This window comes from Doryrhamphus excisus, chromosome 16 (assembly GCF_030265055.1).
Source record: "Doryrhamphus excisus isolate RoL2022-K1 chromosome 16, RoL_Dexc_1.0, whole genome shotgun sequence".
In the NCBI taxonomy this organism is placed as follows: Eukaryota; Metazoa; Chordata; class Actinopteri; order Syngnathiformes; family Syngnathidae; genus Doryrhamphus; species Doryrhamphus excisus.
The window spans coordinates 18,778,766-18,806,487 of NC_080481.1; the positions used below are offsets into that span (position 1 = coordinate 18,778,766).

The 27,722-nt window shown below is 45.3% G+C and overlaps 2 protein-coding genes across 3 annotated transcripts; both read left to right on the forward strand.

Moving 5' to 3' along the window:
• The first annotated feature begins 3,939 nt into the window (after positions 1–3,939).
• Positions 3,940–27,608, forward strand: pofut1 (protein O-fucosyltransferase 1). 2 transcript variants are annotated; one of them, XR_009119725.1, is made up of 8 exons: positions 3,940–4,252; positions 4,381–4,502; positions 4,596–4,778; positions 5,637–5,749; positions 5,807–5,999; positions 6,070–6,312; positions 7,864–9,931; positions 26,372–27,608. XR_009119725.1 is itself a non-coding variant. In XM_058050861.1 (7 exons), the coding sequence occupies exons 1-7, from the start codon at positions 4,129–4,131 to the stop codon at positions 8,101–8,103; spliced, it is 1,218 nt and encodes a 405-aa protein (XP_057906844.1). In that variant the 5' UTR covers positions 3,940–4,128; the 3' UTR covers positions 8,104–10,585. The 2 variants fall into 2 exon arrangements, 1 of the variants encoding a protein (XP_057906844.1); XM_058050861.1 differs by lacking the exon at positions 26,372–27,608 and having other exon boundaries at positions 7,864–10,585.
• LOC131104080 (rap guanine nucleotide exchange factor-like 1) lies at positions 14,084–24,531 on the forward strand (the record flags this gene model as incomplete). Its single annotated transcript, XM_058050860.1, has 16 exons — positions 14,084–14,223; positions 14,368–14,597; positions 18,020–18,098; positions 18,204–18,372; positions 18,473–18,570; positions 19,585–19,697; positions 19,776–19,943; positions 20,239–20,336; positions 20,532–20,654; positions 20,792–20,970; positions 21,566–21,656; positions 22,008–22,058; positions 22,141–22,228; positions 22,313–22,377; positions 22,449–22,503; positions 22,583–24,531. Coding segments are annotated over 16 exons (1,872 nt in total), but the record flags the coding sequence as incomplete, so codon positions are not given.
• Positions 27,609–27,722: the final 114 nt, after the last annotated feature.

Sequence of the window (27,722 nt, forward strand, 5' to 3'; positions counted from 1 at the left end):
TATAACATGTCACAAACATTTTTAAACTAAATCCCATTTTAGCTATTTAGACAATATATTCATTCATATTTATTTCAATGACTACTCAATCATTAATAGATGTTGCACCAGAAAAAAGTGACATTATTATATCGTCTTTTTTTAAATCAAGTTTGGCCTTCAGCTAAACAAGAGGTATATATTATAAAAGATATTATACCTTTTAATATGTCCAAAAATAGCACCGGGGAACGAACACATACATATAGATTTTTAAACAAATGAATTATTTTCCTTTTTATATGTACAAAATGAAACCATGACAAGAAAACAAGAAATGTGTTTAAAAACATTCTGGAAATACACAAATGAAATATATGGGAGTAGATTTTCTTGGCTGAAGAAAAAAAAGAATGACTTCCAGGGCACATGAAGTGGTTTCCTCCTGGCAGCACCCCCCCCCCCCGCCCCACACACACACACACACAGCTCAGGGAGGGGGCATGTTTGTGCAGCCAAGGGGGTGGGCGAATCAACGGTGGTGCCTTCAGGGTCCTCTCGTTAGCCACCAAATTCTCCGTAAATTGAAAAGAGTACTTGGTGCAAAGTCATTAGCTTGCAACATGCTAACTTTGTCTAATGAAGTCATTTTTAAAATGTCTTTTGATTGCAGTAACGACATTTTACGAAAAGAAAAATCTTCGTGGCGGGAGTCATTTTTCCGAGGTTATATCATTTCCGACTGCAACTGAACGCACCAGAGGCATTTTGCCGTCTAGGCCACGCCCCCAAAGCGCGACCACCTTACCTGTGTTGTTTTTGTCAACTTCTGCTTTCATAAAAACAATAACAAATAAAGAAAAACAATAAAAACTTTGCTTTTATTTGAAATCCTACTTTTTAGGTTTTTCATCACATCAGTGTGGCTGTTTTTGTTCTCTTCCTTTCTGGTGTTATACTATAGAGCAGGGCCGTTGACAGGGGGGGCAAACGGGTATCTTGTCCCGACCTCAGGCATGAGGGGGGGCCCAGTTTAATTTCAAAATGTGTTGATTTGGGGGAGAAAATGTGCCATAACACATCATTATTGTTTTGGTAAAATAGAGTCAAGAATCCCCCTACAACCTCTAATGCACAAATGATTTGGTCTGATTTAGGCGTAAAAAAAAACATGACACTTTTCAATAAGCGCGCAAGACCGTTTGCCAACATGCACAAGAAAAGTGAAAAAGAGATGAAGAAGCCAAGAGCCTCATTGGCTCACTGTATAGATATTAAAAAAAAGATTCAGATGATGCAGCAGGTGGGGCCGCTGAGCTAGGTAAGACACAACAAACTTTTTCTACCCATCTCCGTAATGTAACGGCATGCGTGACACGGCATTCATGGCGACACCCTAACCCTAGAGTGAACACTGAAATGCACAGGGTTTTCAATTATTTCATAAACATAGTGGTTTAATAACTCTGTTGCAGATTTCTCATTGAACCCAAGAATATGCACATGAGCTGGAAATCATATCCTGATGTTTCAGGCACGCTATGCTGAGCTGCACTGAGCTGGAATCGAAAGCCAGTGGAACGCTGCATCTTGTTAATTACACCATATTTTGTTGGAAATCAGCCCAGGTAGACATGATGGCTGTGTGTGTGCGTGTGTGGTGAGGGGGCGGGGGCCCACTCAGAATATTTTTTTCCCGGGCCCAGCCAAAGCTGTCAACGGCCCTGCTATAGTGTATAAATGATATAATCAAATAATATTATATAAAGCATGTAAACATACATAAAACAATTCCTGTGCTAAAAACTTAATTGCCAGCCTTTTAATCCAAGTTTTTATGCTACCTGAGAAAAGCCACGCCAACACAGGGAGAACATGCAAGCTCCTCAGAGACATGCCCAAGTGGAGACTCGAACCCAGATCTTCCCCATCCACTGACTGTGGCCTACATGCTAACCACTGATGCAGCCTACCATGCAGGCACTGTGGTATCATTTATTATTCATTCATTCATTTTCTACCGCTTATCCTCACGAGGGTAGCGGGGGGTGCTGGAGCCAATCCCAGCTGTCTTTGGGTGAGAGGCGGTGGCCTGGACTGGTGGCCAGCCAATCCCAGGGCACATATAGACAAACAACCATTCCCACCCGCATTCATACCTATGGACAATTTGGAGTGGCCAATTAACCTAGCATGTTTTTGGAATGTGGGAGGAAACCGGAGTACCTGGAGAAAACCCACGAATGCACGGGGAGAACATTCAAACGCCGCACAGCGATGCCCGAGGGTGGAATCAAACTCAAATTCCTAGCTCTGAGGCCTGGTTGCTAACCACCACCGCCGCGCAGCCCTGTAAACAATTTTGCAAAAGTATAAATGTATATAGAAAATAATATAATACAGAAAATGAAAAAGTAAATACCAAAATATGTTGTAATAAAATTATATTAACATCTAAATACTGGTCAGCACTCCCAGACTTGAGGAAACACTGCAAGTCTTGCGCAGGCAAGCTAGCGTGCCCGCTAGCGTGCCAGCTAGCCTGTCAGCTATCTCAGCCCTGCCATTGCCGACTATCAGCTGCTGTCGGGGTTCTGCCGCAGGTTGATAAGGATGGATGGGCGGAAGATTGGAAGGTCGGATCTGACTGCCTGCCCGGGATGCCACCTGCTGTTATGTCGTTGTCATATTACCATCAGTGCTATTTCGTTAGTCATCTACTGATCCAATTAACTGCAGTTTCCTATAGTCGCTGGGTGTGTGGGCTACCAAAGTAGCTAACCCTAACTAACCCTAAGAAAAATACACAAAAAACCTTGAAGTGTTGGTCGGATAATAGTAACATTAGCAGATATGGCTGTAGGCAACCTCCTGCCGTGGTTAAGGTGGTTTAGAGTTACGGCATTATACTATATTTAAAAAATATATATAATATGAAATTATATTAAAAATTAAGATACGACAGCTGAAATGCGAGTGAAAACATTTCCATCGCCCACCGCCGGGTCCTGTGCTGAGTTATGGCACTGGTGCGTATTGTTATCGCGGCTGTCATCGGCAACAATGAAAAACAGTGTGTGTGCTCCGGGGGTGGGGGAGGAGTGCTTGTAGGAAAGCAGGCAAACAACAGCCAGCCAGCTGCCCAGCATCACAGAGAGAGAGAGAGAGAAAGAGAGAGAGAGAGCGAGAGAGAGAAAGAGAGAGAGAAAACAAAAACTTTCAACTTGCAAAAAACTGCATCACAGTTTTTTTGTACATTTTCAAAATATTACAATTCTCTTCTTATAAATTAGATTTTATTATTCCTCCTAATATTCGGATGTTATTTCTTTTTTTGTCGTTGGATTTTTTTATCTGACATTTTGGCATTATTCTCATGAAACAATTTTTGTTAAGTTTTATTAAACTTTCCTCTGGTTATGTTATGACGTTATTCTGAGAATATATTTTTTCCTCCAACCTGTTTTTCAAAAAATGTAAACTTCTTTTGTTTGTTTTTCATAAAATTACGACTTTTAAAAATAACGTAATTTTCCAAGCATTTCGTGTGTAGTATTTTGGGAGGAAGTTCACCCACATTTTATGTTTGTATTCTTTATTGTGCTTGTGTGTGTGTATCATACACATTACAAAGTTTGTACAAAAGCAGTATATGATGCATATAGCCACAAAATGAAGTTGATGAATGTTTTTTTTTGCTTTTGTCTGATTACGGAGTCGCCACAGTGGATCTTTTGATCCGCATACTGATTTTTGGCTTGAACACTTTATATTTTAAGTTAAAATATTTTAACAAAATTACAATCACGAAAAAAATGTAGTTATGTTATGTAAATTTGCACTATATGTCTCAAATGTTCCCAAGAGAAAATAAGCGGCATAGTAAATGTAAGGTTAAAATTTACACTAATATAATATTTTTGTTTTATTTTGGAATAATGTATTTATTTATTAATTTCTAAAGAGATTGCTACGTGTCATAAAAAATAACATTGTATCATGAACTATGAAAAAAAGCCTTATTATGTCTGCTGCAATACGCTTCCAGCCCTCCAGGTGGCAGCAGGCGTTCTAACCCGCTTCACGGCACCACTAAACGACAGACTCACAAGACCGCGCGTTGCATGCTGGGATGTGTTTTGAACCACAATGGCGACCAGGGAGAACCTAGCGCTGCGAACTTTGACGTTCATTTACTTACTTTGTTTAGGGACCGCTGCAGGAGCTCTCAAGTGGGATGAAAACGGCTACGTCTTGTACTGTCCTTGCATGGGTAACAAAAACCTTTGTTCGACATTAGCTTGCGTTTAAGTTGTAACTAATTAAGCTGTTGCTAGGAATTCGGTCGTGAAGTGAGGGATGCACTTTATTTGCCGTGAACACACCGATTTCTCTGCTCAGGTCGCTTTGGGAACCAGGCAGACCACTTCCTGGGTTCCCTGGCCTTCGCCAAGATGCTAAACCGAACCCTGGCCGTCCCTCCATGGATTGTGTACCGCCACAACACCCCCCCTTACACTAATGTAAGTTTTGCTTCCCCGCTCACTTGGCCAGTCCACATGCAGGTCTGCGCGTGACGCTCCCACCCAGCGTGGTCTTCCGTGTTGTTCATGCAGGTGCACGTGCCCTACAGGGACTTCTTCCAGCTGGAGGCCTTGGCGGCCTACCATCGCGTGGTGGCGTTGGAGGACTTCATGCGGGACTTGGCGGACAAGCACTGGCCGAGAGGACGCAGGACGGCCTACTGCTTTGAGGCGGCTGCCCAGCGGAGCGCCGACAAACGATCCTGTCCCATGAAGGTAATGATCCGAGCGAGCTCTGACGTCATTTTGTAGACCAGCACCATTCCACTTCCTCACTTCCCTTTTTTCTTTCTTTTTATGACTCTTATTTTGGAATCACGTCAAAGCAAGGTTGTTACTTATGTAGAAATGCCGACTTCACCATATGGATAATATCTGCAAATATAGTATATGGGTGGATGGAATATGTTTATGCTCGTCAAGGACCTACTAGAAATATGTGAGTGAAAGATCCTGTATGTGACAGCCCTCTATTGATCTGCTTTCTAGTCAAAGATCAGCTATTATACAGGAGTGCACTGCTGGTTAAGAACCTACTGTAAAATGCTGTTCAAAGATCCTCTATTAGACAGCAGCGCCCCTCTGTTTTTAGGGCTGCACTGCAAAAATTCAAGTCAAAGATCTTCTGTTGGAGTGCTGTTTTAGGAATATGCTGCAAAAGCACTAGTCAGCTTTTTTGAAGGATCTACTGAAAAAAATGCTAATCAAAATCATCTATAAGAGTGCTGTGCTGTTGGGAATATGCTGCAAAAATGCTAGCTAAAGATCCGCTGATATGTTGGGTTTGTTTTATGAAGGATTTATTGAAAAAAAAAAAAAAAAACCTGAGTCAAAGATCCTTTATTCGACAGGAGTGTGCCTCTTTTGTAAGGATCATCTATTAGACAGGAGCACTGTCTAAGGATCTACTGCAAAAAGTGCTGGTCAAGGAGGAGACAGGAGTACTGTGCTGCATTTCTGCATCTTCATGTTTCCAAGTGTGGAGCATCATCTGATGGGTGATGAAATGCTGTCCTCTGGTGGTGCAGGCACCACATGACACGTAGTGTGTAATGATGCTTGGCCTTCTTTCAGGATGGGAACCCGTTCGGTCCATTCTGGGACTATGTGGGCGTGGAATTTGATGAATCGGTTCTGTTCAGTGGAATTTCCTTCAGCAGTCTCCACCAGCAGCAGTGGATGACAAGGTGAGGAGCAATCCTTTGTTTCATTTGGACAAAGCGCTCACCGATTATTTGGGTCAGGTTCCCCGCCACCGAGCACCCGGTCCTGGCCATGCCCGGAGCACCGGCCCAGTTCCCGGTGCTGGAGGATCACGTGGGCCTGCAGCGGTACGTGGTGTGGTCGGACAGGATGGCGCAGGAGGGCCAGGAGCGCATCGCCGCCCTCCTGACCCGACCCTATGTTGGACTTCACCTGAGGATTGGCAGCGACTGGGTGAGATGTGGGCGGACAGGAGCGTTGGCGCAGTGAATCATCACCTTGACGTTGCCACTTCTTCTGACAGCAAAATGCGTGCCAATTGCTAAAAAGCGGCGACGCGGGCCCCCACTTCATGGCCTCCCCCCAGTGTGTGGGCTACAGCCGCCAGAGGGCGCTGCCCCTCACCACCACCATGTGTCTGCCCGACCTGCCTGAGATCCTGCGGGCTGTCAAGATGTGGGTGAAGAAGACCTCAGCTCGCTCTGTCTACATAGCTACTGACTCCGAGTCCCACAGCTGCGATATCGACTCACTCTTTCAGGGCAAGGTGTGGAAGTCAATTCATACGCTCTCCAATCATTCATATATCCTCTATAGTCATTTGTCATTTTATACACTGTCAAACGTTTCAAATACCATAATCCTTTGAGGAGGAAGCCATCCTCGTCAAGAAAAAACAATGGCAGTAAGAAGGTATTAGGTTTTTCAAGATAACATAACATGGGTAAAAAGTAGCCATTTTACAAGGATTAAGTCATTGGTTCATTGGGACTGTCCAGGGTGGACCCCGCCTCTCGCCTGAAAACAGCTGGGATAGGCTCCAGCCCCCCCGCCACCCGCGTGAGGATAAGCGGTAGAAAATGAATGAATGATAATTGTAATATTGAGAGGCAAAAAAGTGGTCAGGTGATGTGGGGAAAAAAATCATTTTACAAGAATAAAGTCAATATTAAATGGAAAAGGTCATAAAATGAAAAAATATATTTTCAGGAATAACCTTGCCAAATGATGGGGATAAAAAGTGAACATTTTAAAACAAGTGATAAGAAGACAATATCACCAAAGTCGTCTTTAAGAAGACGTCTCATCCTCTGGAAGTTTCAGAGTGATAAGCAGTGGTGGAAAAGGTTTTTGACCCTTTCCAGAGTTCTTTGTCACACTTAAATGTTTCAGATCATCAAACAAATGTTAATAGTAGTCACTGACAACACAACATAAAGAGCAGATTTGAAATGAAAGTTTTTATTATGAAGAGAGAAAAAATTGAAAGCTCCGTGTCCCTGTGTGAAAAGGTGATTGGGCCACCGCTAGCAGCAGCGAGCGCAACAAGCCTTTGTGATAACTTGCAATGCGTCTCTGCCGGCGCTGTGGAGGAACTGCTGTCATTCATCCACATTGGAGGCTTTTCCAGCATCAAGCGCCTTTTGAAGGTCATGTCACAGCATCTCAATAGGATACAGCTCAGTACTTAGACTAGGCCACTCGGTTTATCACAGCAAAACAGCCCCAGACCATCACACTAACCCTAACCGTATTTTCTTTTTCTTAAATGCCAGCCGTATTGGGACACACCTTCCAAAAAGTTCAACCATTGAGTGTTTTCCCAAAGGTCTTGATAAAGATATTTTCTGGCAAAATGGAGACCAGTCGTAATGTTGTTTTTGTCGAGAAGTGGTTTTGGAACACTGCGATGCAGGCCGATTTTGCCCAGTGTCTTATGGTGGAGTCATGAACACTGGCATGAATTGAGTCAAGTAAGGCCTGCACTTTTTTGGATGTTGTTGTGGGGTCCTTTGAGTATCTTCTGTGAGTCCTGGCTGCACACTTGGGGTCATTTTGGTTGGCCGCCACTGCTGGGAAGGTTCCATGTTTTTGCCATTTGTTGGTCATGGCTCTCACTGCGGTTGGCTGGAGTCCCAAACCTTTACAAATGGCTTTATAGCCTTTTCCACAATGCTAGATGTCAATTAAATTTTAAGGTGGGCTAACTCCTTTTCACACTTTATAATATTCAGTAAATATTTTTCTGGTTGTAATATTTATAGTCAAAAAAAGTTGTGTGTACTCAGCGGTGGTGCGTGTGTGTGTATGTGAGCAGGTGAAAGTGGTGAGCCTGCATCCTGACTGGGCCCAGACGGACCTCTACATCCTGGCGCAGGCCGACCACTTCATCGGGAACTGCGTGTCGTCCTTTTCTGCCTTTGTGAAGCGAGAGAGAGACGTCCGTCACCTTCCGTCCTCTTTCTTTGGGATGGACCAAACCAGGAGCGCCACCCAGACTTCATCGAACGAGGGATGGCAGCAGGACACACGACGACTCAGCAAATCTGATCTGTAATCATTTATAATTGTTTCTTTGGGAGAAAGTGAAGGACTAGCTCTCTGCAGGGTCATGTGACCTCCCTTGGCACACAAATAGAGTATTTTTCCACCAGGAAGTTGGGACCAGTTTTAAATCCCAGGGCAGTGCTGATGGTTTTACAATTTTGCAGTAAAGATGTTTTAAAGCAAAGAAAATATCTCAGTATTTTGCCTTGTCACACAAAAATGGTCATTATATTCAATGGAAAAGTCAAAGTTGTAATATTTAGAGAAAAAAGTAACTTTACAAGAATATAATACAAAAAGGTACGTGGGGCCAGCTAATAGCATCTAGGCCCGCCCGTGTATGAGCCTTTTTTTCCCATTCCTTCTCAGGTTGTTCTTTTTGTAAAAACTAGCAGTAGTTGCGCGTCCCGTATCGCACCGATGTCCAACCCCCTTCAGTTGGGTCCATATCGGTACACAGAATTATAATTTGTTTTTATTTTTTCATATTTGAGTGTTTTGTATTTTGTCCCTTTTAATTTGAGATGTGTATATGTATGCATATGTGTCTTTTTCTTCTTTTCTTTCTGCTTTTCCCTTCAGGGGTCGCCACGGCAAATCAGCCGCCTCCATCCAACCCTGTCTTTCGCATGTGTCTTTCTCACACCCGCTACCCTCATGTCCTCCTTCACTACATCCATAAAGCTCCTCTTTGGCCTTCCTGTACGCCTCCTACCCGGCAGAATCCTTCTACCGATATATTGACTATCTCTACTCTGGACATGTCCCAACCATCTCAGTCCGTCCTCTCTGACTTTATGTCCAAGGTCTCTAACATGTAATGTCTTTCAGATGAACTTGTTCATGATCCTATCCATCCCAACGAGAACATCAGCATCCTCATATCTGCACCGGGGGTGGGGGGGGTGTAGCGGCAAAGGTGTTTGATGAGCGCAATGCATAATTGTGTCTTTGGATGCAGGAGGGCGTGGCCTCTGATGTTTCCCCCTCCAGATTTACAAAGACACAATGCAGCTCCCTCCGACCTTCTCTGTACTTCTCTATGAACATTCTCAAAGCAATACAGCATCTGTAGTACTCTTTTTTTTTTTTGGCATGAAACCCTACTGCTGCTCCCACATGGTGACCTCTGCCCTTAGCCTAGCTTCAAGTAGTCTATGCCATAACTACCATCTGGTGCCTTCCTACTCTTCATCTCTTTTTTCTCACTTCCTCTTTACCAATGTTTGGTACTTCCAGGTCCACAGCAGATACCTCTTCTACCCTTTCTTCTTTCTTGTTTTCCTCATTCATCGACTTTTGAATTTTGTTTTTGTCCATCCTCCCAACCCATAACCGGCATCTGTCAGTACACTTCCATTCCTATCCTGGACCACTCTAACCTGCCGCACGCCCTTCCCGTGTCCGTCTCTCTGCCTCGCCAACCTGTAGGGATCCATCTCTCCCTCCTTACTGTTCAAGCTAGCGTAGGAGTCATCATAGACCTCTTGTTTTGGCTTTCCTACCTCTACTTTCACCTTAGCATTCATCTCTCTGTACTCCCCCTCTACTCTCTTCAGTCCTCTCCATGTCCCACTTGTTCTTAGGCTACACGTTCACCTCCCACTACTTTGCAGTCACGATCTCCTTCAGATGACAGCGTCTACACAAGATGTAGTCTACCTGTGGACTCCTACCCCCGCTCTTACAGGTCACGCTATATTCTTCTCTCTTCTGGAAGAAAGCATTCACTACAGCCATTTCCATCCTTTTGGCAAAGTCCACCACCATCTGTCCTTCTGTGTTCCTCTCCTGAATAGCTAACCTGCCCATCACCTCTTCATCATCTGTACCAACAGGTCCATTCAAGGTTGCCCCAATGACAACTCCTTCCCTTCCAGGAATGCTCTGTAAGACTTCATCGGCGTCCAGCCAGTTTTTCCTCTTTCCTCCAACTCCCATCCTGCTCATGGGACATACCCGCTAACAACATTGAACAGCGCACCTTAATTTTTCATCCTCAGACTCATCACCCTTTCCGACAGTGTTTTTACCTTCCCAAGCAACTCCCCCTACTCCATTGGTCTTCCATCTCAACCATGATGGAACAAGTTGAATAGGTATAGGCAGTCAGACTAGACAGTTTGTTCCATCAGAGGTGGCCAGAGGTTACAAACATTCATTCATTTCCGTTTGGTAGATTGTTGAGTTGAGGGATTAGCAACCATTAAAGATACAAGAAATCATTCAGATTGCCATGATGATGGCTGTCTGTCTTAACCATAGCGGTCGGTGTGATGGAATTCTTATATTTTAGCATTAGGTGAGTTGATTTGAAGAAAAGGAGTATTTTCAATGGTGTTTTCATGTCAACAGGTCCTGATTAACCCGGGAAATGTTGTTTCACTTGGCAAAGTCCTGATGTTTGTATAACTATGCTTCTGTACTGTCTTTCGCAGTTAATTTCTTCTCTTCACCTGTGTGCCAACATAAATGATCAGTTGGATATTGTATGCAAGTGTCCAGTTAAATCTCATGTGTTGTAAAAGTTTATTCCTTAAAGGGAACTGGCCATTGTGAGCTAAATTAGTATTTTTTCAGTGGCACGTGCCGATGCACACACTACAATGAGACACAGGCCCGTTGAGTCAGCCGTAATGTTTTCACAGCATAAAAGCTTTATTTATATTCATCACTATGGCGGCATCTAGTGGACAAAAGGAATAACGATTTCGTTTACATAAGGCAATTCCATGTCAGCCCATTCACACAAAGGTCAATAGTTCAGTTTTATCTCATGGAATGTAAAGTTTTAACATATACGAATAAATAGTCACACAAAGGTTATAAGTTACATAAAATTACAAGACAATAGTAAAATAGACTCCTATAGCTGCTCCTATAACTGTCGTATCTCGGAAACCGGAAGTCGTAGAGCGTTGGCGGTGGTCTCGACAGAAAGCTCGGGGTCGAATTAGAGTCGGTGGAAGTGGGTCCCGTTTAGATACGAGCTTCCGTTGGTGAGTAATAGGCGAAAAAACGCATCCTCCATTGACATTGCATGGTTGGAGTTGCAGTACATAGGAATGACCAGAAAGTGTCGGTATTCGCCTGCAGTACATTTAATTGACCACCAGATGGCGACACAGTATTAGGTGTAGGTATAGGGGTGAAGGAGGTCTTGGTAGCTCGTACCAAAACCAAATAACTCGAACGGTACATCCTACGGCATTTTTCCCGAGGACGACCCCCCCCCCCCATAAGTGGGCACGGGCTTTTGGGAGCACCCCCGACTCGTATCGAGACAGACACTTGAAACTTGGCACACAGGTCAGCGGCCAGCCCCTGATACACATATCAAAAAATCAGGGTTCTGGATCAAAGGGTCCGAGATTTATGGGAAAAAAGAGGGTTTTTTGGAGGGAAAGCAGTTTTTCACGCCCTGTGAGGCCCATATTGACCCCAGCGACTGCATATTTTTCAGTTTTTGTCTTTCCAGCCTCGTGAAACTCCAATGAAAGAAAGTCAGTCCATTTTAGTTCAGAAAGGGGTGACCTTTGACCTCAAGCAGGCCTCAATTTAATGGGTTTGCAGGTCTAGCCACGCCCCTTTTTGAGCCAGACACTTGAAACTTGGCACACAGGTCAGCGGCTAGCCCCTGATACACATATCAAAAAATCAGGATCCTGGATCAAAGGGTCCGAGATTTGTGGGAAAAAAGAGGGTTTTTTGGAGGGAAAGCAGTTTTTCATGCCCTGCGAGGCCCATATTGAACCCAGCGACCCCATATTTTTCAGTTTTTGTCTTTCCAGCCTCGTGAGACTCCAATGAAAGAAAGTCAGTCCATTTTAGTTCAGAAAGGGGTGACCTTTGACCTCAAGCAGGCCTCAATTTAGTGGGTTTGCAGGTCTAGCCACGCCCCCTTTTGAGCCAGACACTTGAAACTTGGCACACAGGTCAGCGGCCAGCCCCTGATACACATATCAAAAAATCAGGGTCCTGGATCAAAGGGTCCGAGATTTATGGGAAAAAAGAGGGGGTTTTGGGAGGGAAAGCAGTTTTTCACACCCTGCGAGGCCCATATTGACCCCAGCGACCCCATATTTTTCAGAGGTTTTGTCTTTCCAGCCTCGTGAGACTCCAATGGAAGAAAGTCCATTCATTTTTTATCATAATTTTATTTTCCAAATCTGGCTGAAATGGCCACAAAGGCTTTGAGAGTCATTGTCGTGCTCTTCAGACCTGATCCGCAGAAATCTTTTTTCCAGACAACGCAGAGGTCTGAAATTCGAGTATGTTGTTGGGGGCCTCCAGATGAGCGGATCGACATCAGTCGGGTGTCGGTCGGACATGTACTTTTCGACCAGCGGGCATCGGAATTTCGTTGTTTCCTCATGTTCACGCCCCCGCCGATGGGACAAAAAATGTTCAAATGTGTCAAAAAACGCAACAGAACATCTACAAAGAATATAAAGCAAGTGTGCACAGTTTCACATCTGTGCAACCTTTGGTTAGCTACTTAGCTTTAGCAAGGTTGTATCGAGCTGGGACCAATATCTTCCTAATTGATGGGATACTGTCTGCAACATATTGAAAAATGAAAAAAAAACTCCAAGAAAAAGTGTTTCTAATTTCAACAAATTGATGGTGACCTATGACCTTTGAGCAGTCTGTTCGATTACTAGGCAAGGTTCCTTTAGAGCTAGACTCTTGAAATTTTGCACACTCGTGCAGAATAATTGTCTGATGATATGGTGAAAAATTGGTGGACCTAGCTCGATGCTTGATGAATTTATTAAAGTTTTGTTTTTTTTAGGGCCTTCGACCAGCTTCGTGGTCAATCTATTTGGGAAGGAAACATGGGTCCTGTTGAGTCCCGTCCCTGAAATTTTGCACACTCGTGCAGAATAATTGTCTGATGATATGGTGAAAAATTGGTGGACCTAGCTCGATGCTTGATGAATTTATTAAAGTTTTGTTTTTTTTAGGGCCTTTGACCGGCTTTGTGGTCAATCTATTTGGGAAGAAAACATGGTTCCTGTTGAGTCCCGTCCCTGAAATTTTGCACACTCGTGCAGAATAATTGTCTGATGATATGGTGAAAAGTTGGTGGACCTAGCTTGATGCTTGGCCTCAGGTTCCAACCCTCACCTCCAGTTTGCCCACCGGCCGGCCACCGTTTCCAGTTTTCCCGCAGGCCGGCAGGCCGCTGCAGTCTGCGCCCTGCCGCCGGCTTCATATTGCTCTTTGGTCGCCGGCGGCCGCAGCCTTCATATTGCTCTCTAGTCGTCGCTGTCGCAGTCAGTCCGCTGTCCCGCAATCTTCAGCAGAGTAAGATAAAGCTTACATTAGCCATGACTTTACCGTTGAGAAAACACAGTATATGATTGCCCAGCATAAGGATTACAGTCACGGTGTCATGAAAAAATCCCATCAAACATCAACACAATATATAGATTTAGAACAGACTTGGCCAGTCGTGTGCAAGAATAACCTATTTACGTGGCTTAAAACAAGTAATTTAACAGCTATTTCTTTCATAGACAGTACCGCAAAGCACGCTGGGATGTGCGCCTATCGAACTGCTGATTATGATGCAGGCGAGGGAGGATGTCAATTAAGGGCCTCAATTCTTGAATTTCTTCTCCTTAAAAATTACTTTTATGCAACTCTTGGCTATGTTATCTGTATCATGTGTCATTTGTGTGCTTTCAACATATACTTGTTAGTCCAAAATACAGTACACTTCAAAAAGACGTTTGTGTGTTTTCGAAGTGGCCACAGGAGGGCGATAGAGGCTAATATCATCTATGTATGTCCGTCACAGGCCACCGTACTGATCCGCCAGTAAGTGGTAACATTACGTGAAATCCAACAAATTAAATAATACCTCCTTTTTTTTACAGCACCCTACGAACGGTGCCCAAGGTGCTTCAGGAGTATAAAGTATTCTTTCTCTTGTTATAGTGTGTAAAATCATTGTGAAACACGACGTCACATCCGCGCTGTAACTTCCTGTTTGCACTTCCTGGTTTCATCACAAGGCCAGCGGGGGGAGCGCGGCATCGCGGCGAAGGGCCAGCCTGTCGCGTGTGGTTCCGTTCTTCAGGGAGACGTCTCCGGAGGGGGGGCAAGCCCGGGAGGTGCTCAGGTAAGAGGGCGGAGGGCCGTGGGTGCGCTGCTCGGTTACGCAACACGCAGAGTACGATGACGTCACAAGCATCAGCCTGCAGCCTGATTTTCACGATCGAGAGACTTTCACGTCAACGTCTCGTCTGACCTTTGACTTCTGCAGTCCCGACAGCGAAGACCCTCCCCCCTGGCCCTCCGCTGCCGCTCCGGCCAACGGCTCGGCTTGCGGAGACGTCCGCAGTCCGTCCCAGTCGAGCGACGAGCAGAGTTCCGAGGCCAGCGTGGTCGCCGACATCATCGGGGGCGAGGTGACGCTTCACGCCGACACGCCCGAAAATCTCACCCTCGCCCTCCTGGACAGCGTGACCGGAAGACGGTACGGGCAGTGCACTGGTGAGTCATGTGACCGAGTGGCACGGTCGTCAGCCTTCTTGTTAATGGCTAACGTCCACTCTTACTAAACATATGCCATTGATTACTAAACACACTGAATGCACTTGCGTTTAAAGACGGACGAATAAAACCCTAACTCGAAAACCTCAGAGGACGTCAAATGTCCACCTTTCTAGCTGTTTTTCTTTCAAGAAAGTCATGAAGATATCTTATTTTTTTGCTGTTTTTATTCAGCCATCAGACTGGATTTGCTCATACAGCTGATATTATTTCATATTTTTAGATTGCCCAGTCAGTCTTGAAAGTAAGCTATTTTCTTATCGGGCAATTCTAATAAAATCTGATTTGATTCCACAGATTTTACAGCTATTTTGCACCATTTCATCTTGTCAAAGAGATATGACTTAGCCATAATACAGCATGGTGAGTCATTGTGAGACAGTGAATTTGTGTGCGCGGTTATGGATAGTATTATGAAATACAACAATTTTCTATCTGTAAAGGAGGCGTACATTAAAGAGGAACTGCACTTTTGGGGAATGTTGCCAGTCATCCACAGTCCATGTGAAACATGAACACATATTTCTTTCCCTTTTACTGTATATCTATATTAACCAACCACATCTGGCGGACTAACACCACACTCTGTGAGCTGCTTGTGCCATAGACGGAACGACGGAAGACCTAACTCTCCACGTGGCTACCAAGACTCAACAAGATGCTGGTCTCCTGCCAGCATCTTTGACCTGAGGACCGGAGCACACGTCTTGTACTGGAAGCCATCCCGTTGCTGTATCTATGCTGCTGTTATTGACTGAAGTAGCTAAGCTGCACGGGCGATGTGAAATCGATGCGCCTGGGAAAGACGTTTCTGCAGTGTCATCAAAATATGGAAGACACTAAGTATTACATGTTACCATCAGTGCACACGTTAATGCTTGATCACAGCATGTATATCAAACAATAAAACATTTTTTATTTTTTATTTTTTTCATAGTCGAAATAGGTACATCCCAATGAAGTGCATCGTTAACTCGTTCACATGAGGTCATTTAAAACTTGTTGGAATGCACAGAAAAGGGAAAGAAATGTGTGTTCATGTTTCACATAAGGGCTGTGGATGATGGGCAAAATTCCAAGGAAGGTGTCCTTCCCCTTTAAATGTATTTAAATGTATTTATCCGATTACATCTGTGAGTATCTCATTGGTGGGCCAAGTGTCCTGTTTTTTTCTAATCAAATTATGGTCACCCTACACTGAAAAAGGTCATTCTGAGAATATGTAATGGTAACATAATTACGTCTCTGCAAATGAGGTTTGTCTCTTGACAAGAATATATAACGTTTTGAATTCATCTACATTTGTTCAAAACACATAGTTTGGATTTTTGTCTTTAATAAGCTGAAAGTTTGCTGGTCGGAATTACTCTGCTCCAACTGCGCCTGCGTGATGAGTGGATTCCGGGAAATCCCGCCGCAACCAATTCAAAGCCCCTGAGCGAGCCCCGACAGAAGGAGATCATTTGACAACATTGGAAACCTATAGATATATATGTCTTAAATGGACAAAGTACACAGTGTAGGTGGTGGTTATATTTATATATATATATACACACAGTATACACACATTATATAAACATAACCACTACCTACACTATGTACTATATCAATTTAAGAAATAAAATGCTGGAATATCTAAATAATTCAACCAATTACTTCTTCGTTACTTAGTCAAATGTTTTATTTTTTCTTGTGAATGTATTATTTCTCTTTAAACGAGCAACAATGTGTTTTATCCGATCACTTGATTAATCGGCAAAAATTTTGGTAGAATACTTGATTACTAAAGTATTCGATAGCTGCGGCCCTAGAATGAACAAATGAATTATCTTCAAAATTTGAAGTTTGTGAACATAATATGGTTTATGCTTTTGAAGTGTGCAGGAGTACGGGGTACATGGCTGAAGTGGTACGTGACTGTAAAACGTTGGAGAAGCACTTCTAACCCTGCGAACCACTATATAATAACGTGATGTAAGCAGGAGTAGGGGGTACATGGCTGAAGGGGTACGTGACTGTAAAACGTTGGAGAAGCACTTCTAACCCTGCGAACCACTATATAATAACGTGATGTAAAAACTTGCCTTGCTTTTTTCCAAGCAAATGGAGCCCTGTATTTTATCAGTGTAATAAATAGAAAGGCAGACGCGTTGAGGTGTGTGTGTGTGTGTGTGGGGGGGGGGGGAATTACATAATCCCTGCTGTCCTCTTTCAGACTGCTTAATACTCTTCTGGTGTGTTCCTGCGTGTTTGTACAGGAATGTGTGTGTGTGTGTGTGTGTGTGTGTGTGTCAGTATGCGCCAACAAGAACACACAAGTGATGTACAACCCTTTTCTCTAACTGAAAATCATACTCTACATATTAGTTCTAGTAATATTATACTTTAGTCATTTCTAGTATGTAACTAAGTAATTTTGCTATTACTAAAAGTATTACTACCAATAATATTGCTACTTTGTGCTCCAATTTTTCAGCTTCACTTGATCGTCTACCCCAAATGTACAGTGGTCACTAGGTGTCAGTAATGTTACTGTAATGTTGGAGAGAAAAGCCAGCATGCCCTGATGTTGCAACAGCCTTTTTGGACTTTGCATATCATCACAACGGGCCCAATCATCGCTGCTGCATCTTCTTCTTCCGTTACCTACGCAAATCTGAAACTCAACACTGAACTCCCGACATCACTGCTTGTTCACTTCTCAGCTTGAACACCTTTATAGTAACACGCACAAGCTTATTTATTCCTTAAATGGGTTATTATGATTATGTATGGGCCTTTTTTTTAGCTCTGAATGTTGTGTTTGAATGCTTTTCTATTTTTTTACTGTTATGTTTCTCATTTGATGTATTTGAGCTGCGTGCATCACTCAGTGTGTATATAGAATGTTATAGCCATGTCGTGTACTTACATGTGAGTGATTATTGCTGCACACATTGACCTTTTGACCTCACTTGACCCTAGCTGAAAGAGGGAGCCATCAGTCATGTGACTGGCATAGCTCCACCCATTATCTTGGCTGGCTCCGCCTTTGACTTCCCTCTCCTCATGCGCACATTTCTTCTGCCATGTTGTCTTTGGTACACGTGCACATACTCATGCACACTGTTCATCTATCTCACTTCCCTTTTCATCCTCTTGCTGTCTCCATGGCAACCCTCTGCAGCAAGGCAGGCTGGGCAGGACACTCCCACTGCAGTTAGGATCTCTGTCTCTCGTGCTCTCGCTCTGTCTCACTCACCCCCCCCCCCCACCCCCCCACACACACAGTGACACACTTAAGTACAAAAATGTGTTTGGAAATGTGTGTATGTGATTTAAAATCATGATGTGTGTGTGTGTGTGTGTGTGTGTGTGTATAGAGACGTTGTTGGACGACTTCATGCTGACCCATCCCATCTTCCTGACGGCAGACACCTTCCAGCAAGTTCTACTGCAGCAGTATCCTCCATGTGCATGACCACACACAAACACGTGGACTGTGATGTTTTCACTCCTAGCCTGGCAGACAAAACTGAGGGTAAACTCCTTCACTACCACGCTCAGATTTTCTGTGCATGTGGGGGAGGGGCCAGGGCCAGGTGGTGAAAAGGATGACAGAGAAGGAGGGGGCCTGGATGCCGTGCACAGGAAGCGGGCGGTCCTCAGTGTTGCCTTCCGATACCTCGACACGTACCGAGAACTCCTGCAAGAGGAGGGCGACAAGTTCCCCAAGGTGATACACACAACACTACACAACTATACACAGGTGTGACTACACACATCATGACTCTGTGTGTGTGTGTGTGTGTGTGTGTGTGTGTGTGTGTGTGGAGGAGTTGTACGGGTGCGCGCTTCAGGAACTGAGTTGTCATCCCGAGCTGGTGGACGATGTGGTCAAACTGCAACGCTGGACAGAAATTTTACACTGCCCGTACGTGTGCACGCACGCACGCACACACACACACACACACACACACACACACACACACACACACACACACACACACACACACACACACACACACACTCACACACACACACACACACACTCATGTGTTAAAATGGTGGGTAAGATGGCACCAGTGTGTCTGGCTCGCCGCTTCCCACAGCTCACTGTGATTGGTTTTATGTTTGTTTTGTCGTTTGTTCTGAGGACCATGGACCTCATAACACCTCTGCTGGTGTATGATGGTCAGGGATCACTTCAAATCTAGGACATTGTGTGTGAAACAAGAGTATGATGGGCCAAACAAACTGCGTTAATGTCCATTACTGGGCAACACGATGAGCGTTGTACTCTCCGGCCTCTTCTCCCTCCGGGTACTTCAGGTGGTGTGAACCCCGACAACCTCCAGCCACTGAGCTGGGCAGCTGTAGTGGCTGTTAATGTTACTGCCAAGTCTGCACTACTCGAACCAGACATTTATCCTCCAGGGTACCGGTAAAGATTTTTCCAATAAGGAAATGACTTGTACCGGTAGAAATGATAAAACGTAAACAAGCCGCGTTGATGACATGGCGCCGTGGCAGATTTTAAAGATGAATGAAAGGCTGTCATGGTGAGGAGATTGAGCGTTCATGTATGGAAGGATTTACTCGGTCGGCTACTAAACACAATAACCTGCACAGAAAACTTTTGAGATTCTGTACCTATGTCGGCTTTCTTTCATTGGATTTGTGCCTCCCGCCAAAACGGACTGTTTAATTTATTCCACCCACTGCCTGCCTCGGGCAACACCCACTCTGCTGTGATTGGTCACACGCCCAAAGTGCTTCCCAACTACAAAGGAACCCCACTTTGGTAATGTAATGGGTATAGGGGTTGATATATGAATCAGGTCTTACGTGCAGTGCTTTTATAAAATGCGCTAGATAAATGAAGTGGATTGAATTGCGAGTGTGTGTGTGTGTGTGTGTGTGTGTGTGTGTGTATGTGTTTTGTCAGCTGTGACGAGGAGAAGGAAAGCAGAAGGAAGCAAGTGCGACCGCTCTTCAGACACTTTCGACGAATCGACGCCTGTCTGCAGCCCAGGGAGGCGTTCAGAGGCTCTGATGAGAGTGCGGCATTTCTTGACTAGACCTGTTTCATCTAGAACGGTGGCATGTTAAGCTAACGCTGTGCATCTACGCTGCCAGTCTTCTGCAGGGTCTCCACTCCCGATCATTCCTACGTCACCATCTGCAGTCGCCTGTCCTGCCGTGTGGGAGACATCCTGGCTCTGGTTCGAGAAAAGCTGCAGTACAGCGATGAGCAGCCGCTTCTTCCCGGAAACCTCATCCTGGTGGCGGTCACGTCGGCTGGAGGTCAGCTGACACCAGCTGCTAGTTCCCATTTCACCGCTGGCTTGACTGGCTTCGACTGTGACGTCGTCCAGGGCCGTTGACAGCTTTGCCGGGCCCGGGTCAAAATAATGTAAGACAAGATACCCGTTTGCCCCCCCCCCCCTCCCCAATCAACGGCCCTGACGTAGTCACATGACTCACCGTGACGACTTCCTAGTCTTCAAATTGTCCTCATTCTACGTCACACTTTCCCTAAATGATGTAACGTTGGCGTCAATGGTTATGGTTACCTGCGTTCTTGTGTGTGCATGTGCAGAAAAGGCAGTGTTTCGGCCCAGTGACGAGGCCGTCTTCACCACTTTGGGGGTCAACACTCATCTGTTCACCTGTGAACCCTCTGAACTGGAGTCGCTGGTGAGTGGTACCACAAAAGGTCTTTTTGGCATCGCCACTGCAAACTTCCTGCTTCTTTCAGTTTGGCTTCTTGGCATGAAGCTCAGTATGGATCTAGAAGCAGAGTCCGCTGCAGGCCGGGAAGCTTTATGACATCTGGGTTATTGTCAGAAAGGGCTGGCTTTGTGTGTATGATGTCACTTCCTGTTCCAACAGCTTCCTCTTCCCGAGGAGATCCACTGGACACCCGGAGACAGCAAACTTCATGACATGTCAGCAGAGGAAGTGGCCAACCAGCTGGTGGCGTTTGACCGGGAGCTCTTCAGCTGCGTGCACGAGGTCGGAGCAGCAAGTCCCACGTGCACACGCACGGTCCATGCACACACGCCACCTGACTGTCACAATAAACAATACCAGTGACACTCTGACAGCAAGACCGCTTCTGTGAGTCTCGTCTGCCTTGTCACCCATTGTAGGTGGAGTTTGTGTGTTACTTGTTTCATGGAGAGCAGTCCCGCTGGCGCCCCCTCAACCTGGAGCTGGTACTGCAGCGCTGCAGTGAGGTCCAGCACTGGGTTGCCACCGAGATCCTGCAGTGTCACTCCCTGCCAAAACGAGTCCAACTGCTCCGCAAGTTCATCAAGATCGCAGCGCTGTGAGTCCCCCAACCTTAATGTCATAATCTGCCGCAAGAACACGGCGCTTTGTGGCGCCGCAGATGTGCTACAGCAGGGTAGACTCGGCTTTCCAGCCAGGGCCACCCACGTATCCGTATGTGCTTAGAAGTCATATGTCATTCATCTCAGCTTCGTCACTCTGTGAAAAAGCAGATTAATATCAACTTCCCTTTTTGCAAAATTTTGCCGTTTTATTTTCCAAATATATTTCTTCTTAAATAACCTTTGGAAGAATATTCCAACTTTCATCTTATGTCATTTTCCCAAATGCGCTTCTGGTAATATGGTGACTTTGTTCCCATGATGATTTTCTTTATTGTTGCATCATAACTTTCCCAAAATTAGGTTTGTCAATTCTCTAACCATTCTTTTTTATAAAATATTGTCAACTTTTTTCCAACTCTGTTGTACTAAATTGATATATTTTTCCTCATATTACAGATTTATTTCAATTTGACCTCTTTGTTAGAAAATGACTTTAAGTACTTATCCAAACGTGCATAAACGTACATGTGAGCCTTGTGTTCTGTGGACATCGTCATGTGACCAAGCTGCCATGGTCATGTGTTTCAGCTGTAAACAGCAGCAGGACCTTCTGTCCTTCCTGGCTGTGCTGCTCGGCCTCGACAACCCCGCCCTCAGCAGACTGCGGCTTACCTGGGAGGTAATGTCACGTCACACAACACGCTGAGGTCATGTTGGCACTTCCAACGCTCGCTCAAATGTGATGACCACGTCGGAGGTTGTTTACGTTTTTCATCATTTCTACCGGTCTAAGTCATTTTCTTTCATTGGAAGAATCTATAGCGGTACCCTGGATAAAGGTCTCGTTCCAGTAGTGCAGACTTGGTAGACCATTAGACCTGCTGATCATGAGAGAGTTGATTTATTTATTGAATCAACATTTACTTTATTTTCCAATTGAACAAACCTGATGTTGTGGTGTGTGTGTGTGTGTGTGTGTGTGTGTGTGTGTGTGTCCATGCACACGTACCTATGTACGTGCGCGCATCAGGGTCTTCCAGGGAAGTTCCGGAAACAGTTTCAGCAGTTTGAAAGCATTGCTGTGAGGTTATTTTTCTTCACTCAATGTTGTTTTTGTTTTTCGTCCCTCGTCTGATGTCTTCTTTTCTTTTGTAAAACCTCAGGATCCTTCCAGAAACCACAAGTCCTACAGAGACCTGATCACCAGTCTGAGACCTCCACTCATCCCCTTCACTCCTCTGCTGCTTAAAGGCACACACACGCACACGCACACGCACACGCACAAGCACACTGAGGTGTGGAGTACCAACATTTGTTCTTTTGTTTCCTTGTCAGATTTGACTTTTCTTCATGAGAGTTGTAAGACTTTTCACGGCCAGCTGGTCAATTTTGACAAGATGGTAAAAAAAAAAATTGCTTTGCAGTTGTTGGTACATGGTGGCATTTACCTTTGGTCATTTTTTGTATTCAGCACAAAGTTGCCGACATGGTGCGAAGCATACGAAGATACCGTAGTGGACAGCTGGGTAACACACACACACACACAGACAGACACACATACAATATAAATGCTAATGAAGCTAACAGTTTTGACACCTCTGGTAGCCATGGATATGGAGACGTCGCCATCCCACCTGCAGACCAAAGCGTACGTGCGACAGCTGCAGGTGATCGACAACCAGAACCATCTCTTCGACCTGTCCTGCAAACTGGAGCCCAGAGACACGTAGAGATGCCAGGACGCGTCCCACCTCCTCTTCCTCCCTCTCAGCGAACACGTTAAAAGCTTCTTAACAGGCAGCCAATCAGGCGAAGCTCGGCAGCCATCTTGTCTCCTTCCTGACCACAGACGACATGTAGTCGCAGTTTGACCTCCACCCAGCTGATGAGGTGAGCCTAGTGATGGATGATTTATCTCTTCAAAGGTCAACCTCTGACCTCAGGGGCGTGTCTTTCTTCTTAATGAATGAGGAGGACAGCAGAGAAGTAAACAAATGTTTAGTCATTTCTGTCTGGGAAGGTGTACCGTGACACTCTATGGGCGGCGCTTGTGCAATAACAGGAGGCGACGCACGTCTGGTGTCAACCAAGCATGTCGACGACGCTCAGGGCTCCCAGGTTTTGTGTACTTTTTGTGATGATGATTAAGACTTATTTTTCTTCTTTCCCTTGTTGTCTTTGGATCATTTCGATCAACAAAGACAGAGGGATATTTTTTTAAACGTTGTCTCATTGCAACGCTAAATGACATCACACGTCTGCTAGTCGACACCTGGCGGGGCTCTGCTGCGGCCAGTCCTGGATTCAAGTCATTCATTTCCAAATATCAAACAGGCATCTCAAAAGATGACAAAATTCCAATTACAAAATACACATGAGACAGGGTATGAATGTTGGGTCGCGCGGCGGATGAGTGTTTAGCATGTAGTCCACACAGCGAGAAGATCCGGCTTTGATTTTCTGCTCGGGCATCTCTTCGTGGAGTTAGCATGCTCTCCCTGTGCATGGCTTTTCTCCGGGTAATCCGCTTTCCTCCCCAGTTCCAAAAACATGCTAGCTGTTAGCTTGATCGGCCACTCCAAATTGTCCATAGGTATGAATGTGGGTGGGAACGGTTGTTTGTCGATACGTGCCCTGTGATCGGCCGGCCACCGGTACAGGGTGTACCCTGCCTCTCGCCCCCAAAGACAGCCGGGATAGACTCCAGCATACCCCCACCACTATAGTGAGGATAAGCGGTGTAAAAAACGGATGGCCGGACAGTATGAACTGTTTAATCTTCCGAGTCCATGAATGAAAGAAATGAATCAGTAGATGAATTTACCCGCTGACTAAAATATCTGTCGGTGAGCCAGGTCTGATAGTGAGTAACAGCGCCTCCCGTATGCTCAAAGTGTTAACCAATTAGCGTTGTCATATTGAAACAAGATCGGCATCCTTGTGTTTTCAGATCGATTTAGAAGAAGTATTTTGACCTGTTAGCATCACAGGTAGTCTCAGGAAACTCGCTGGGTGTTGAAGCCTCCTGCCGGACAACATAGAAACATTCAAAGTAGACGTGAACGGCCGGTCTTTGCTGTAAAACTCAGGCGTGTCCGTTTGTAAAGGTCGCGTATGGAGTGGCTGACCTTGAAACATGTACATAGTGTGAGTGTGTAAATAGTTCCAAACGAAAGGAGAATCTATTTTAAAGATGTTTGTTTCACGTAGAGATGAGATTTTATTCACGTGTGTTGTTTACATTGTGCCAAACCGTGAGCCATGACAAGTAAAGATCCACGTTAGCATGACGATGGTATTTGTCAAGGGTCGAGGAGCGAGCTACACGAGCTGGCAGTGCTGTAGCATTTGCGCTTTCAGTTGTGAACTTGTAACTTTGTTCTCTGAAATGTAACCAAGAATTTGTATGCTTTAAAAGTATGGAGACAACCACCAATATTTTTGCAACCTTTTTCTTTGTAATGATTTGGCACTTTAAGATGGCATTCCTATTTTGAAACGATGCATCACAATGTTGTTTCCTGCAGTTGCTCAAATAAACCTGATGAAGGCGACATTGTGCTCTTCCATTGTGTCATCACGCCTGGCATCACACGATGTGTGTGATGGACGGAAATCACCCCCTGGAGTGAGGCGTGTAGGGCCGAGTGCCCACGCCTCCTCCAAGGGGCACCAGGGAATGTCACTCCAGAGGGACAAATCTCCTGTGTTGGATCATGTGAGTACGGGCGCGGCGCGTCCCGTATGGCACCGATGTCCAACCCCCTTCAGTCGGGTCCATATCGGTACACAGAATTATAATTTGTATATATTTTTTCATATTTGAGTGTTTTGTATTTTGTCCCTTTTAATTTGAGATGTGTATATGTGTGCATATGTGTCTTTTTCTTCTTTTCTTTCTGCTTTTCCCTTCAGGGGTCGCCACGGCAAATCAGCCGCCTCCATCCAACCCTGTCTTTCGCATGTGTCTTTCTCACACCCGCTACCCTCATGTCCTCCTTCACTACATCCATAAAGCTCCTCTTTGGCCTTCCTGTACACCTCCTACCCGGCAGAATCCTTCTACCGATATATTGACTATCTCTACTCTGGACATGTCCCAACCATCTCAGTCCGTCCTCTCTGACTTTATGTCTAAGGTCTCTAACATGTAATGTCTTTCAGATGAACTTGTTCACGATCCTATCCATCCCAACGAGAACGTCAGCATCCTAATATCTGCACCGGGGGTGGGGGGGCGTAGCGGCAAAGGTGTTTGATGAGCGCAATGCATAATTGTGTCTTTGGATGCAGGAGTGCGTGGCCTCTGATGTTTCCCCCTCCAGATTTACAAAGACACAATGCAGCTCCCTCCGACCTTCTCTGTACTTCTCTATGAACATTCTCAAAGCAATACAGCATCTGTAGTACTCTTTTTTTTTGGCATGAAACCCTACTGCTGCTCCCACGTGGTGACCTCTGCCCTTAGCCTAGCTTCAAGTAGTCTATGCCATAACTACCATCTGGTGCCTTCCTACTCTTCATCTCTTTTTTCTCACTTCCTCTTTACCAATGTTTGGTACTTCCAGGTCCACAGCAGATACCTCTTCTACTCTTCCTTCTTTCTTGTTTTCCTCATTCATCGACTTTTGAAATTTTTTTTGTCCATCCTCCCAACCCATAACCGGCATCTGTCAGTACACTTCCATTCCTATCCTGGACCACTCTAACCTGCCGCACGCCCTTCCCGTGTCCGTCTCTCTGCCTCGCCAACCTGTAGGGATCCATCTCTCCCTCCTTACTGTTCAAGCTAGCGTAGGAGTCATCATAGACCTCTTGTTTTGGCTTTCCTACCTCTACTTTCACCTTAGCATTCATCTCTCTGTACTCCCCCTCTACTCTCTTCAGTCCTCTCCATGTCCCACTTGTTCTTAGGTAACCTTTTTGGCCGTATACACTCCCGCACCTCCTCATTCATGGTCCAGTCATCCAGGAAGCACCTCCCGACCATCCAGAGCGTGTCTCAATTTCTGGCTAAAAGTCCTATAACACTTTTGTTTCAGATTTGAGCATTTGGTCATCTGCTCTGCCTTTGCCCTCTCGGTCTTCCTCACCGTGAGGGTTCTTCTACACACCACCGTCTTATGCCGTCTGGCTACACTTTGACCTCCCACTACTTTGCAGTCACGATCTCCTTCAGATGACAGCGTCTACACAAGATGTAGTCTACCCGTGGACTCCTACCCCCGCTCTTACAGGTCACGCTATATTCTTCTCTCTTCCGGAAGAAAGCATTCACTACAGCCATTTCCATCCTTTTGGCAAAGTCCACCACCATCTGTCCTTCTGCGTTCCTCTCCCGAATAGCTAACCTGCCCATCACCTCTTCATCATCTGTATGTCCTGCACAAACAGGTCCATTCAAGGTTGCCCCGATGACAACTCCTTCCCTTCCAGGAATGCTCTGTAAGACTTCATCGGCGTCCAGCCAGTTTTTCTCTTTTTCCTCCAACTCCCATCCCGCTCATGGGACATACCCGCTAACAACATTGAACAGCGCACCTTCATTTTTCATCCTCAGACTCATCACCCTATCTGACAGTGTTTTTACCTTCCCAAGCAACTCCTCCTACTCCATTGGTCTTCCATCTCAACGATGATGGAACAAGTTGAACTCCGCCCCTATAGGCAGTCAGACTAGACAGTTTGTTCCATCAGAGGTGGCCAGAGGTTACAAACATTCATTCATTTCCGGTTGGTAGATTGTTGAGTTGAGGGATTAGCAACCATTAAAGATACAAGAAATCATTCAGATTGCCATGATGATGGCTGTCTGTCTTAACCATAGCGGTCGGAATTCTTATATTTTAGCATTAGGTGAGTTGATTTGAAGAAATGGAGTATTTTCAATGATGTTTTCATGTCAACAGGTCCTGATTAACCCGGGAAATGTTGTTTCACTTGGCAAAGTCCTGATGTTTGTATAACTATGCTTCTGTACTGTCTTTAGCAGTTAATTTCTTCTCTTCACCTGTGTGCCAACATAAATTATCAGTTGGATATTGTATGTAAGTGTCCAGTTAAATCTCATGTGTTGTAAAAGTTTATTCCTTAAAGGGAAGTGGCCATTGTGAGCTAAATTGTTAAATTTTTTTTCAGTAGGACATGCCGATGCACACACTACAATGAGACACAGCCAGTTGAGTCAGCCATAATGTTTTGACAGCATCAAAGCTTTATTTGTATTCATCACTATGGCGGCCTGTAGTGGACAAAAGGAATAACGATTTTGATTCCAAAAGGCAATTCCATGTCAGCCCATTGACAGAAAGGTTCAGTTTTATCTCATGGAATGTAAAGTTTGAACATATACGAATACATAGTCACACAAAGGTTGTAAGTTACACCAAATGACAATAAAATAGTAAAATAGACTCCTATAAAGGACACTACAGTCGCAGGGCTACCTATAGTATTTGTCAGCCTTTTGTGGTAGAAGGTCTGCAAGGATGTTAAGACCTTGCCATTCAATGTGACGCAACTTTGCAGTTTGGGTTGATGAAATTGCTTGTGGCCTGGCGCCCAGCTGCACCGGCCACGCCCCGAGGATCCCACACGCTCACGGCCCCGCTGCCACCGGCGGCCCACGGAGGCCCCGCCTACCCGGCGGCCAAGCCACGCCTCGGCCCCCGCCTCCCGCGGCGGCCCCGCCTCCCGCGGCGGCCCCGCCTCCCGCGGCGGCCCCGCCTCGGCCCGGGCCCCGCCT